This window comes from Mastigoproctus giganteus, chromosome 1 (assembly GCF_048544385.1).
Source record: "Mastigoproctus giganteus isolate SK-2022 chromosome 1, ASM4854438v1, whole genome shotgun sequence".
NCBI classification, from domain to species: domain Eukaryota; kingdom Metazoa; phylum Arthropoda; class Arachnida; order Uropygi; family Thelyphonidae; genus Mastigoproctus; species Mastigoproctus giganteus.
Window position 1 is genome coordinate 185,928,779 of NC_143575.1, and position 15,169 is coordinate 185,943,947.

At 35.6% G+C, this 15,169-nt stretch overlaps 1 protein-coding gene across 2 annotated transcripts in view; it reads left to right on the plus strand.

Annotated features, from left to right (window-relative positions):
* dgo (ankyrin repeat domain containing protein 6 diego) overlaps positions 1 to 15,169 on the plus strand; it is a 405,239-nt gene that overhangs the window by 307,130 nt on the left and 82,940 nt on the right. For both annotated transcript variants that reach the window (XM_090383458.1, XM_090383467.1), the window contains exon 6: positions 6,089 to 6,187. In XM_090383458.1, coding sequence (XP_090239584.1) covers positions 6,089 to 6,187 — 99 coding nt within the window. The remainder of the gene's footprint in view (positions 1 to 6,088; positions 6,188 to 15,169) is intronic.

Genomic DNA, 15,169 nt, shown 5'->3' on the forward strand with positions numbered 1-15,169 from the left:
TTTGTTACGCACATTTTCTTTTGTTTGTTCGTTTGTCTGGATCGTTCAACTGCTTTATGTTTTAAACATGTTTTTTATTTTATTTTATTTTATTTTATTTTATTTTATGTTTAGGTACGAATCTCGTGGGCAAGTGGCCCAAATCTAGGAGGGGTACCTTTTATCTTCCCACCTGTATCATGGCATGATGCAGGTGTACTCATTTACAACTGAGTGAGTCAGAGTGATAGCGTAAAAGAAAATGATCAACATTTCTCCGTTCCATCTATCTTTTTCGTCAGGCAAGTTATGGAATGCGCCTTATTAATGGTTACCCACTAGAAACATATTTGCTGAATATTGCATCAAATTTCAATCGTAGAAAGTTTTTTGCTTTTTTATTCCTATTAAATTTGCGATTAAATGTTCTCCAAAAAGCAGCTTCACCAAATTTAGCATTTATGTAATTTTGAAAATACAATAGATTTAATTGGGGGAAAAAAAATTGCAAGTAAATAAATTAAAAATTTATTTCGTGAAAATTTGAAACTTGCCTCATTTAGACTCTTCGTTCAGTGCTTGCGGGAGTGATGCATAGTATTGTGCCTTTGTTATCTTCAATATTTTTATTTAAAATTGTTGGTGATATAAATTCCTACTAATTAATATTTATTGCTCTTAATATGTCTAAGATGAAATCAAATGTATGGAATTATTTTGCTCAAAAAAGCAAAGATGAAGCACAAGGTTCAAAATGTCAGAAAATAATGAAGTCATCTGAATGATTTACATCATCTTTGATGTTGCATTTAAAGAAAATGCATCAGATTGACATTAAACAAGATAACAGTGAACCTCCGGTAAAAATGGTAAGGACATTAGAAAACTTTATCATTAAAAAATCTATGGAAGAAGAGATTTCAAAATTAGCTGCTTTAGATGGATTTTCTTTTAATTCAATTGCCAAGATTGAGTTTATACAATCAAGCCGTCACCTTCAGAGAAATAAATACGATAAATTACCACCAGCCTTAGTGAATGGAATTAAAAATATGGTTCTGAATTATTATAAAACTAAGAAAGAAGAACTCATTCAGCATTTCAAAAATTCATTGGTTTTGGGTGCATGGTATTCACTGACTGGACGAATATACGTCTGTACAAAATAAAAGGTATATGAATATAAATGTGCATTCAAAAGACAATCATTGGTCGTTAGGTCTTATTGAGATTAATGGTTCACTTGATAGCAGAAGTACTGAGCAAACTGTGAATGGACACTTGAAGGAATTTGGTTTGAACTTGGATGAGGATATTGTTGCCTGCACCACCGATGGAGCAGCAATGATGATTAAGTTTGGCAAGTAAATTATGCCTAATCATCAACAATGTATAGCCCATTGTATACATCTGTCAGTTATAGATGTACTTTATGAAAAAGCAATCAATTATGGTGCCACAGTCTCTGAGTCTCCCAAAGACAATGAAGAAAATGAAAATAATGAAGAAAGTAGTGATGATGAAGAAGTTGATGAAAGACAGCAAGGCATGCGTTATCAAACCGACTTTACTGATGAGCTCATTTATTTCTTCAATCCAATGGCTAATATTGCACAAACTATTAACAAAGTCAGAAAAATTTGCAAGCTTTTTCGAAAATCGCCTACCAAAAATGACATATTACAAAATTTTGTTAAAGCAAAATTTAATGGGAAAGAATATAAACTTATATTAGATTGCAAGACTAGATGGGATAGCACATTCTATATGATTAAGAGATTTTTGAAATTGAAAAATTGCATTCCAAATGCTCTATGTGCAGTACTGTCAACTGAAGCTGTGTCTGACGATGACTGGGAAACACTTGAATTGCTATGTGAAACTTTGCTGCGACCAGTTGAAATTATTCTGAAGGCTATAACCTCAGAAGATACAGACTTACTTAAAGCAGAGTCTTCAATATAATTTCTGCTTGCTAAGCTTGATACAGCAGAAAACCCATTTGCTTTAAAGTTTCACCAAAGCCTTTTGCAGCATTACAATGCAAGATGAAATTGCCAAACTGTGGCTTTGCTGAGCTATCTACACAACCCCAAAAAAGTTTAGGAAAGATGATTCAGGTTCAAGAACTTTTGATTTTCCAAGTAAGCAAATTTTGAAAAAGCATGCTGAAGAGATTTATCAGAGATTATTTGCAAAACATTCCGAAGGAGTCTTAGCGTTGAATGAAGAAACTGAAAATAAACGAACTGTTCTTTTAGAAGAAAACAAAGACTCGTCTAGTTCCAATGTTGGAGATACACTCATGCGAGAGTATGATAGTGTAATAAAGAGATTAATTGAAGAGCCTTCAAAATATCCGAGTGAATTGGAAATCAGAAAAGAATTTAAAATTTTGGAGGCAACTAGCAGTAGAAGTGAAAAGCTGGAGAAAGTTTATAGAGCACTGCTGACCATTAAACCAACAAGTGTCCAATCTGAGAGAGTGTTTTGATCACTGGTTTCTTTAACACAAAAATAAGGTCAAGTCTATCAGTTAAAATGCTTAATATACTGCATTTTTTAAAGGATCATTTTCGAAAAAAGCTGAGCAATAAATAGTAAAGTAATTTCCCCAAGCTGTTTTTTTTTTTCACATTATTTTTATTTATTTATTATTTTTTTGTTTACTATACGAGAAGATAGTTTTTATGTTTACTATACGAGAAGATAGTTTTTATTCAAAGGATTTGAATACAATTTGTAATTTTGTATAATCTTAAGCTAAGCTGGTTACTTTTTTGGAGCATTTTAATTTTTTTATTTTTTTTACTATAAGAAGTGATAGATTTTGTTTAAAAGATTTGATTACGATTTGTACAATCTACATAAGATAAAATAAATACCTGTGTTACAAGCTTTTAATTATTTTCCCTAAGTCTGAGAAAATCGGTTTTAAAACCGGTTTTAAGAGTAAACTTCGGTTAAACTCGGTTTTGAAATTTCTCGGTTTTATGCAAGCCCTAATTGCAGTTATCGGTATTATCGCAAATGCAATATGATCAAGTTTACTACCCATTTATAATAGATTGCGCTAACAGGAAAGTGCAAATTGTTTTTATTTTTTTATGGTCGTGACTTCCAGAAATGTGTTTTAGAAAAATATCACAAAGGCATTCAAAATTGATTCTTATAACGGAACATATGATAATGATGAAAGTGTAGCGCAATTTCCATTATAAAAATTACCTTTTAGCAAGTTAAATAGCTTAATTATATAGTGAAAATTTAAACTTCCAAAGTCTTGGAACGAATTACCAAAAAATACAATGTGTTATTGGGTTCACATTACGATAATTTCATGATACCTCCATTTATTCCTACAGGATGCAAAATATGTTTCCACAATTTTTTTAAATTTGCACCGGCCGGCAAAAACTTACATAAAGTCGAATTTCCATAAGTCGAGTTTTACGTAAGCCGGGGAGCGGCTGTATAGGAATTTTGCTTGCAGAGACAAGTAGGTGATTATCTCTTTGTGTACTCAAGGTGAGGCCTGACCACTGCCTTATAAGGCAGTGGTCAGGCCACACCTTGAGTACTGCGTACAAGTCTGGGGGCCTCATTTTCTAAAGTATGTAGAGTTGCTAGAATGAGTACAAAGAAGGGTACAAAGATTGGTGAGAGGAACAAAGAGGTGGTCTTACCAAGAAAGGCTTAAGTTCTGCAAATTGCAGCATCTGGAGACTAGGCACCTGCGAGGTGATCTGATTAAGGTGTATAAGGCCTTGAATGGTTTGAGCAGGCTCAATGCCGATGGGATACTTCTGCTTGCTCAGATTAAAAACCTGAGGGAGCATATATTCAAATTGAGGAAAGACAGTTGTATAATAGATGTGCAGAAGTTTGCCTTTAGCCAGCAGGTAGTTGATTGCTGGAACAGACTTCCATCTGTTGTTGTGGAAGTTGATAGCTTAAATAAATTTAAAGGCTGAACTAGACAAACACTTGGAGTGACCGGATGGGTGAAATGGGAAGGGTTTTTTTTTTTTTTTTTTTTGGTTGATGCTGTATAAGCTTGCTTTCTTGCATCATATGCCTCAACTGATGCTAATTAATTATTAATTAATCTATAATAATTAATTATTAATACTATAATATTAAATTATAAAATAATTATTTAATTACAATATATGGAATTTTGCATTTATAGTATTTAATTAAAGCAATGTCCTTACTGCTCATGGCAGAACAAACTCTGCTTACACAACAATTTTCACTGTACCTGCAGCCAGGTGGGCAGGAGCAGCCGTGCCTAGCACATGCTTCTTGATTAGACCGGGGTTCGAGCCCGTGACCACCAAATACAGAGGATGCGGAAAGGTTAGAGAATGACCACCGCATATGCCCGGAGCAATATGGCCTTAGTTGCTAATGCTCCTAAAAACCAAAACAACAACAACAATGTACCTGCAGTACTTTCAAACAAATGTTATCTCCAAGAAGTTATTTTACCTTTTATTTAAAGAGATAATTGCTGAATAGCAAATTAAGTTTTTTTTTTTAATGTAATGACATCATCAGTTGCACTACCTTCAAACTAATTGTTTTAAGGTAATGCAATACCAGGGGGCGCCTCCGTAGCCAGGTGGGAAAGAGTAGCAGCGCGTAGCACACGCTTCTTGATTAGACTGGGGTTCGAGCCCATCACCACCAAATACGGAGGATGCAGAAAGGTCATGGAATGACCACCACATATCCCGGAGCAATATGGCCTTAGTTGCTAATGCTCCTAAAAACCAAATAACTAACTAACAAGCAATACCAGGGCAACAAACTGTGACTGTAAAATAGCCTGCAAGGTATGTTCTGATGAGCATTAATACCATTGCATTATTAACAAAACAGTTTAAATCCAACTAGGCAAAAAGTGAAAATGTCATTGACTAATTTCCAAGAGAGTTTGTGATGTAATGTGCAGAATACTGATATGGAGAAAAAGTTCTCAAGTTCATGATGAATTACAGTTCTTGTATTTCCAGGGATGCATTCAAAAAATTGGGGAATTGTTGGGACAAGTAATTTACAGGGGCAGGTTATTAATTCTGGTGACATCTGGGAGACCCTTGTTAACTATGCTCTAGATCACCAGTCTTTAACTGATACTGAACTCTAATCTGTTGATTTTTCTGTTACAAGAAATAAACATGCAGTGATGGTGCAGCCAGTTTTTGTTAATATAGTTTACATTTGTAATCTATCCATGAAACCATAGGATTCATATTCTAAGATAAATTTTTTTCCCTGAGAATGTGGTTTAAAATTTCCCTGTGGCTCAAAAGTATATTAGGTGCATGCAGTGCTGTTTTTATCTCTACTTGTGACTAGAAAATATGGTCAAAATATCCAGGTAGCATTTTGAATAACCTGGTTCTTTTAGTGTCTGACCAGTTCAGATTACATGTAATGTAGGCAACAAAAAAAAAAAAAAAAAAAAAAAGGAGGATATCACAAATTAAAAATAGAGTTAGCTGTAATTCCAGGAGACATAGCTACCTGGCAGCCATTGGCCATCTTAAACCCATTAAAGCATTCATACATGAGGAGTGGACCAAATGGATGGCAGACAGCAAACCACTATTTGGCACCAACAAGATGAATGGGCGAAAAATTTGTGGAAGTTAGTGAAACAGTGCAGGACAGTTGTCATCTTTCAATAAATTAGGAATTTGCAGTGTCCTTGATTGTACCAAAGATGATGTTGAAGGATGTGAAAATTCGTTGAAGGATGTGAAAATTCAGACCATTCTATCAGTAATGAGTGCGACCGTAGTGATGTTTTTTGTGCTAAAAATGACAAATAAAATCTTCATCAAATGCTGATGTTGTGTTGTAAACACTTTTGAAACTTCTTTTCAAATATATGCAGTAAAATAGACTTATAAAATTTGGGTGCACCTGATAATCCAGAAAATATGGTATATCCTGTAACCTATCATCCTACCAAAAAACCAAATAATAAAAATTAGTCAAAAGAAGGTGATAATATTGCTGAATTGAATTTATAATAATAGTTTAACAACATTAAGCAATTTGTCTTCTGCAAAAAATTAATTGCAGTTTATTGCAGGGCGGATTCTCAGCACTTCACCTTGCTTGCCAAAATGGGCACAACCAAAGCAGCAGAGTGCTGTTATTAGCAGGATGCAAACCAGATATTAAAAATAATGTAAGTAGTGTTATTTCAAAATGAGAATATGTACTAATCTTATGAATAGTAATTTTATTAATAATGCATCAATATTTATTTATTAATAATAAAATATCAATATTTATGTATTATTGTGTATTATCAATAAAATAATAATTTAAAATGTTGACGAGTTCTGCAACTGTACTTGTAATTGAAGACAAAAGTGCAAACATTATTGCCTAATTCAACAAGAATTGCTAGTTTATGAGGTATGTATAAACTTTCATTTATATTAGCAATTTTACAACATATTAGTTAGTAATATGCAGTGGCACATCCAGAATTTGTCAACATTTTCAATTCTTATTTTATTGATAATACACAATAATACATAAAATATTAATAATTATTTTATGTGAATATGCACTATTATTGTGATGAATATTGTGAATATAGATGATTTAATTTTCCATAGTAGCTTTTACAAGCATTGGCTCATGACCCTAAATTATATAATATAAAAGAAAACATTCTTGGAGAGCTTTACTCTCCTAAGGCTGCTGCACCCATGCATGTATCTATAAATATATCTATCATCCTTAGTGCTTTACAGTGCAGTTTTTAACCACAAAGGGCCTACAGCAATGGCAAAACTACCACACCGCTAGGTCTGCTACCTCAACGGGGCAGTATAGTTGTTAAATATTATGTGGGGATCATTCAAGCAATCTGGTGGGTTGTGTTTGCAGAATTTATAATTTTGCTTAAAGTTCCTACGCTTAAAAGTATGTAGTTGATTTTTGTCTTTTAAGAGATCTTGTGAAATACGATTAGGTAGCAATTTTGTTGAGCAGTGTGACTGTGGTAGTCAATTTGCATAAAATGTTGCCAATCATCAACTTCAACCAGGTCGGAATGTAAATATTTTAAGTAGCACTGTATAATTGAAAATAGAATGAAAAAAATAAAAGAATCAAAGACTTTCAAATGTGCTTATTGCACTATATATGGCTGCATGCACCAATTAGTTTAATTTGGAAAAAAAGTCTGGGAGTGCAGTTCCGTCTCAAAAACTCTTTCAATTTTCCAATCTCTTAAAAACTTTTTCGATTTTTAAAAAAAAGTTGGCAGACAGGTATTTGAGGGATATATGAAGTGGGAAGTGTTTTTTTTTTTTTTTTTTAATGCTGTACAGGCTTGCTTTCATGCCTAATTTACCTTAATTAATACTAACTACATGCTAAGACCATCTGCTTATTTTCATGATTATGTAGGTTTTTTTCTTTTGATAACTTGTATAAAATAAGCAGCATACTTATATTTCATGCAAGTTATTAAAAAAATTTAATTTATGTAGTTATATTAGCCCTATCTACTTATCATTTTCATGATCATGTACAGTTTTTTGATAACTTGTATAAAAAAAGTAGCATATTTCGTACAAGTTACAAAGAAAATTGTTGGACTTCAAGCATTATATCAAGCAGCTAAGATATATTCTTGCTGTTTGTATGTCATTGCACTTCGGTCAGCAGAATGCATCATCTGCCACTAGTTTTGAATGGTCTGGATTTGATTCCCACCTATGACTCAGGGAATCATAACTTGATGCATGCCCCTCCCCAACTTTTACCTTATCTATATCAGTGTATCATGAATAGTTAAATTGGTGAAATAAGCTTATCTGCCAAAAAAGAACTAAACTTCCCCAAAACTTCCTAATTTCATTTCACAAATATTCACTGGATCAGTCCTGAAGTTAAGTGATATCAATTTCCATGTTTTCTTTTTCTGATAGAATCTTAATTATTAGTTACCACAACCACTACTCATCTAACTTTCTTGAAAGAAGTGAAAAAATTTTCTCTGTGATTTTAATGTGTTCAAAATTTAAATAAGAATTAGACAACTTGTTAGACCAAGCTAGCTGGGATGTCTGGCCTTTTACTATTAATAATGACCTGGCATAACTTGTTTTCCTTTACCTACAAGGGTATTTCATAAATCTAAAGACACCTAATGCTCTTTATCTTTTTCTCACTCAGTCTTTCAAAGTACACAGTAAATATTAGCTGTATGCTATGTACCTTTGTTTGCAACATATTGATGGTCTCTTCTTCATTAGAGGCTCTGTCCTATGGCAGGGATTTTGCTTTCGTAAAGGTGACTACAGTGGTCTCAGACAGTTTTTAAATTCTATACAGTGGGCCCAACTAACGACATTGCAAACAGCAAATTCTAAATGGGAAGCATTCAAGGAATTAATCTTGGAAACTACTAGGCTTTTCATACCAACTAAGATATACTCTTCAAGGATTAGGCCTAAGTGGATGTTAGAAGGACATAATCTAGTCTGTAATGAAGTCACAAAGGAGGTTAGGCAAGCGAAGGCAGATTACGAGAAATCCTTGGCAAAGGATGCAAAGAAAATAATTCTTTATTTATGTAAGCTCTAGAAGGAAGTGGATGAATCAGATTGGTCCACTTGATATCGATGGTTCAACTGTTGGTGATCCTGCCCAGGTAGCTGACAAACTACATTCACAAATGTGGAATTCTGTAGGGAAGTGAAGGCTTGAAGTTTATCATATTTTAACAGGGAGCTAAATTATCTGTAATAACTATGAGCAAAGTGGAGGAGTAATTGAAGTTAATCATAATAAAGCCACCTGGATGGATGGGATCTATCCAGTTATATTAAAGGAGGACAGCAAAGGAAGTAAGCAAACTCAGCCATAATTATGAGAGCATCCTTCGATTTAAGGGAGGTGCCCATGGACTGGAGATGTGCAAATGTATCCCCGATTCACAAAGGGGGATCAAAGGGTGATGCAAATAATTATATACCTGTTAGCTTAACTTCTGTTTTGGGAAAATAATGGAGTTACTGGTTAAAGAGATGATACAGGATCACCTAGACAAGACAGCAGTAACAGTTCAGACACAGCATAGGTTTGTTAAAGGGAAGTCTTGTCTGACCAATTTTATTGGATACTATGATGTGATCACAAAAGAACTGTATACAAAAAATAATTTTGATATCATATTCTTGAATTTCAGGAAACCTTTTGATACTGTTGCACATGGTAGACAATTCTACAAATTGGAGCAGTATGGCATTAAGGGCAAGTTGCTACAATGGATGAAAGGGTGATTAAGTGGGAGAAGACAGAGTGGTAAGCAATGGACACTGCACTTTGTGGACTATTTTTTTTTTTTTTTTTTGGTAGTTGTTGCCGCATCGGCTTCTGTGGCCATAATGCACCTCCCAAGGTTTTTGCAGTACTTTGATCCAAGCCCGAGGCGGGATTCAAACCCGCGACCTTTGGGTTGCCCAGACAGGCACTTTACCCACCTGGCTAGCCCGGTCGGCCTTTGTGGACTAATGCTATTAGTGGAGTCCTCAGTGTTCGATGTTGGGCCTATTGTTGTTTTGCATATTTATCAATGATATTGATGAAGGAATATCAGGCTTAATGTCCAAGTTTGCAGGCAATACAAAGGTTGGCAGATTTTCAATGACAGTAACGACAGTAGTATGCTACTTCAACAAGATCTGGAAAAGTTCAGCAGATGGGCTGAGAAGTGGCAACTGAAGTTTTTTATTTATAAGTTTAACATTGACAAATGAAAAGTACTGCATATGGGTAGCGGTAACCCCAAAGAAATGTACCATCTGTGTGGTACTACACTCAGGGTAGTGGATAATGAAAAAGACTTGGTAATTGTGCAGTCAGATTATAAAGTTTTCTGAGCAGTTTAGACAGGTTGCAAGAGCAGGTCATGGGGTCTTGTCAGTGATATACAGGAATTTTGCTAGCAGGGATAAAGAGGTGATTATTCCTCCGTATAAGACAATGGTCAGGCCACACCTTGAATACTGCGTAAAGGTCTGAAGCCCTCATTTTAGGAAGGATGTAGAGTTGCTGGACTGAGTATGGAGAAGGGCCACATGATACATGAGGGGAAAAGGGGGTGCTCTTACCAAGAAAGGCTTCATTTCTGAAAATTTTAATGTCCAATATTCCCTCCAGGCATATCCAGCTGCAAATTCCTCTTGAAGCAGTTGCAGTATGAATCGTGACAGGAATTACCCTTACTATGGTTTCACTATATCTTCCACCTAACCATATATACTGCAAAACTTAGAGGACTTAATTGACCAATTACCATCTCTTTTTTGTCTGATGGGTGATCTTAATTGATATCATATCATTTGGGGTTCACTTCATACAGACAAAAGAGTAAAGATGATAAAAAAAAAAAAACTTCTAGATAACAGGAATTTAACACTCTTAAACTTGGGTACTCGCACACGTCCATTTACCAACAGGGAGTACTTCTGCAATCCATCTTACCATCTGTTCCCTGGCTCTCTTTCCTATTCTCGACTGGTCTGTCTCAAATGATCCCTATAACAGTGATCATTAAGTCACCTATTAACAAATGACACACCATGGATGGAATCCACTATCAAATGATTAAGCACCTCACTGAAAATTCCTTACTCATGCTCCTACTTCTTTATGATAGGATATACCTTGAGCACACATATCCAAACTCTTGGCATTTGTTTGTGCTGGCTTCTCCAAAACCAGGGAAGGATCATTTTAATACAAATAATTATCGCCCTATTTCCCTCGCTAACCTCTTAGTAAAACTCTAAAAAGAATGGTGAGTGATCGGTTAATGTGGTTGGTTTCTTGATCCGCACAATCTCCTTAGTCCAAGCCAATATGGTTATCGGAAAAACAGATCAACACTGGATATATTGACAAAAGCCGAAGCAAACATCTGCAGTGCCTTTCTCCGAAATGAACATCTTGTTTTGATATGTCTTGATATTGAAAATGCTTTTAATACTACCTGGAGATATGATATCATTAGCATTAACACATGATGCAAGAAAGCAAGCTTATATTGCATCAGCCAAAAAAAAAAAAAAAAAAAAACCGCTTTCACCCATCCATTCGCTCCAAATGTTTGTAAAGTTCTGTCTTGAATCTATTTAAGCTATCAACTTCTACAACGACAGATGGAAGTTTGTTCCAGCAATCAACCACCCGCTGGCTAAAGGCAAACTTCCACACATCTATCTTTCCTCAATTTGAATTTATGCCCTCTCAAACGATTATTCTGAGCAAGAGGAAGAATCCCATCAGCATTGAGCATGCTCAAACCATTCAAGGCTTTATACACCTCAATAAGATCACCTCACAGGTGCCTAGTATCCACACACTGTAATTTGCAAAACTTAAGCCATTCTTCGTAAGAGCAACCCTTTGTTCCATTCACTAATCTTGTTACCCTTCTCTGTATTCGTTCCAAGAGCTCTACATCCTTCTTAAAATGAGGCCTTCAGACCTGTATACAGTACTCTAGGTGCAGTCTCCCCATTGCCTTATACAAGGGGATAATCACCTCCTTATCCCTGCTAGAAAAAATCCTGTATATCATTGACAAGACACCATGAGCTACTCTTGCAGACTATCTGCACTGCTCAGAAAACTTCATATCTGCCTGCACAATTACCCCCAGGTCCTTTTCGTTCTCTACCACTGTCAGTGTGGTACTGCAGAGTTGATACGTTACTCTGGGATTACTGCTTCCCATATGTAATACTTTACATTTTTCAGTGTTAAACTTCATTTGCCACCTCTCAGCCCATCTGCTCAACTTTTCTAGATCTTGTTGCAGCAGTGGTACCATCATTAGTGTCATTAAAAACCCTGCCAACCTTTGGATCATCTGCAAATTTGGACATTAAGTCTGATATACCATCAATATCATTTATAAATACAGAAAACAACAATGGACCCAACACTGAATCCTGAGGGACTCCACTAATAACATTAGTCCACGAAGAGCAGTGTCCATTGATTGCCACTCTCTGTCTTCTCCCACTCAACCATCCCTTTATCCACAACAGCAATTTGCCTTCAATGCCACACTGCTCCAATTTTGCAGCAGTCTTCCATGTGCAACAGTATCAAAGGCTTTTCTAAGATCCAAACATATGATATCAAAGTTAGTCTTTGCATCCAGTTCCTTTGTGACTACCTCATAGTATCTAATCAAATTAGTCAGACAAGACTTCCCCTTAACAAACCCGTGCTGTGTTCGAGCTATAACTGAAGTCTTGTCTAGATGATCCTGCAATGCTTCTTTAACCAGTGTCTCCATTAATTTCCCTGGAACAGAAGTTAAACTAACAGGTCTGTAATCACCTGTCTCTCTCTTTGATCCTCCTTTGTGGATTAGGGTCACATTTGCATCTTCAGTCCATGGGTACCTCCCCTGAGTCCAGGGAAGCTCTCATAATTATGGCTAAGGGTTTACTTACTCCCTTTGCCACCTCCCTTAATATAACTGGATAGATTCCATCCACTCCAGGTGCCTTTCTTGTGTTTATCTTCAACAATTTCTCCTCCAATTTACTCTCTATTATTACATGATTATCTAGCTTACTGCCAGAGTTGAATACACCTCTGGCATTCCCCTCCCTGAATAACTCCTCATGTGTGAATGTTGATGCAAAATATTCATTTAGTTTGTTAGCTACCTGAGCAGGATCATCAACAGTTGAACCATCGGTATCAAGTGGACCAATCTGATTCATCCCCTTCCTTCTAGAGTTTACATAAGTAAAGAACTCTTTTCTGTTTTTCTTTGCATCCTTTGCCAAAGATTTCTTGTAATGTGCCTAACCTCCTTTGTAACTTGGTTACAGCCCAGCTTATATCTGTCATAGGCTTCTGTGTCACGTGTTAATTTATATGTATCCCATGAATTTTTCTTCTCTGTTACATGTCTAATTAGTTCATCTGACATCCATTTAGGCCTAAATCTTGACCAATATTTCTTTTTTGGTATGAAAAGCCTAGTAGCTTCCAAGATTAATTCTTTGAATGCTTCCCATTTTGAATTTGCTGTTGGTAACATCATCATTTGGTTCCACCATATAGAATTTAAATACTGTCTCAGACCACTGTAGTATCCTACAGGAATTGCATAAATGAGGACTGCGAGTTCATCTACCAAAGTTCTAACTTCGTGTATAAAAGAACCTTCCAAGTCTGCTACCATAATAATTTGTCTCAAATATACAGTCAAGAACAAGGGGTACCCCAAGGCTCATTCCTTTAGTGCAACCCTTTTTGCAATAAAAATCAATCCTATTACAGATGTCATTCCAGAAACAGTAGAAACATATCTATATGCAGACAATCTCACTATTTCATGTCACTCACAGAATATGCGGACAAATTGAGAGACAGCTTCAATGCGCTGTAAACGAAATAGAGTCCTGATCTACCTATAATGGATATTGACTCTCGGTACAAAATACAGCAGCAAAAAGATGCATCCTGACCCAGAATAAACAATCAACAAATCCCGCTGAAACATAGTATCCAATTACTAGGTCTAATCATGCATCAGAAATTAAATTTCCTAGACCATATAAAACATCTCAAGACAGTGTGGATAAACAAATTACACATTCTACGAGCAATATTTGCCATGACACGGGGAGCTGATCATTATTCACTTTTGAATATTTATTGAGCAATGATAAGATCTAGATTAATTATGGTTCTCCCATCTACTCGTCTGCGAGTAAAAATGTTCTAAATTGGTTAGATCCTATCCATCACAGTGCATTACATGTTGTTTCCAGAGCATTTCATACCTCACCTGTGTACAGCCTATACGCAGAGATTTATGAACTCCCACTCAGCCTTCGTAGACAAATTCTTCTTCTGAACTACGCTGCAAAAATTCAGTCTTCCCAGACATCCAACATGGCAATATCTGTATACTTCAAAATGGGAAACTTTATATGAGAAGAAACCTAGCATATGCAAACCTGCTGGCATACGACTAAAAGAAATACTTTCACAATGCAACTTAACTTAAAAATGGATAAAATCTACCAAGACACCTCACATATCTTCCCCCATGGAAAATTAGTTTAGCCAACTGTGACATGGTCCTCATGAATTGGAAACAACATAATGTCACAAATCAGTATATGAAACAGCTGCATTCCTTTTATGTAACGCAATTCTCTGATTACTCACATCTGTACGCTGATGGCTCTAAAATGGATACACACATTGGCGCTGCTGTGATCCTGCCAAATAGCACAATCTCTCAGTCCCTTCCAATAGAGTGTAGAATCTATAGTGCTGAACTGTTTGCAATAAGTCTCGCACTAGGTCACATTGCCAAAACTTCCCTCGTAAAAAGTATCATTTTTACAAATTCATTAAGTGCAATATATGCTTTACAGCTACAAAATCAACCATCTCATCCATATCTAAGAAAAAATTCTCTTCTGCTTATCACTTCTTAAGACAAAAAACCAAAAAGTCAGATTCATTTGGATTCCTGGACATTCTGGAATACTGGGCAATGAACGTGCTGATCAGGCTGCCAAACATCCATCAAATGAAATTTATCACTTGCATAAAATTCCACACAGTGATTTTAAAAATGTCATCCGAAAAACCTCTGAAAATATTAGTACACACAGATGAAAATCTCAAGAAAACAACAAATTATATCAAATCAAACAGCAGCCAAAATCCTGGAAATCAAGTTTTCAGACAAACAGACACGAAGAGGTTATCTCACCCGGTTTCACATTGGGCATATACATTTAACACATTCTTATCTCCTAATGAAAGATGATTCTCCACAATGCCCTCAGTGTCTAACCATACTAACAGTAAAGCACATCATCATAGATTGTCCATGTTACCAAATTGCCTGCCAGTCGGCTTTCAAATCACATACAAATGAACAATTAAGCCTTGAACTCATTATGGGAGAAAACTTAGATGTAAAGGAACTCTTTACATACCTCAGTCTAATAAATATTCAAACATCAGTATTAATGTAACTGAAATAACAAAACTGGAACAGGTGCAATATAGCCAAAGTAGCTTTTGCGCCACAAAACTACAAACGAAACAAACCACTATAACCCCGAACATGGTGAACTTTGCAGTGTTG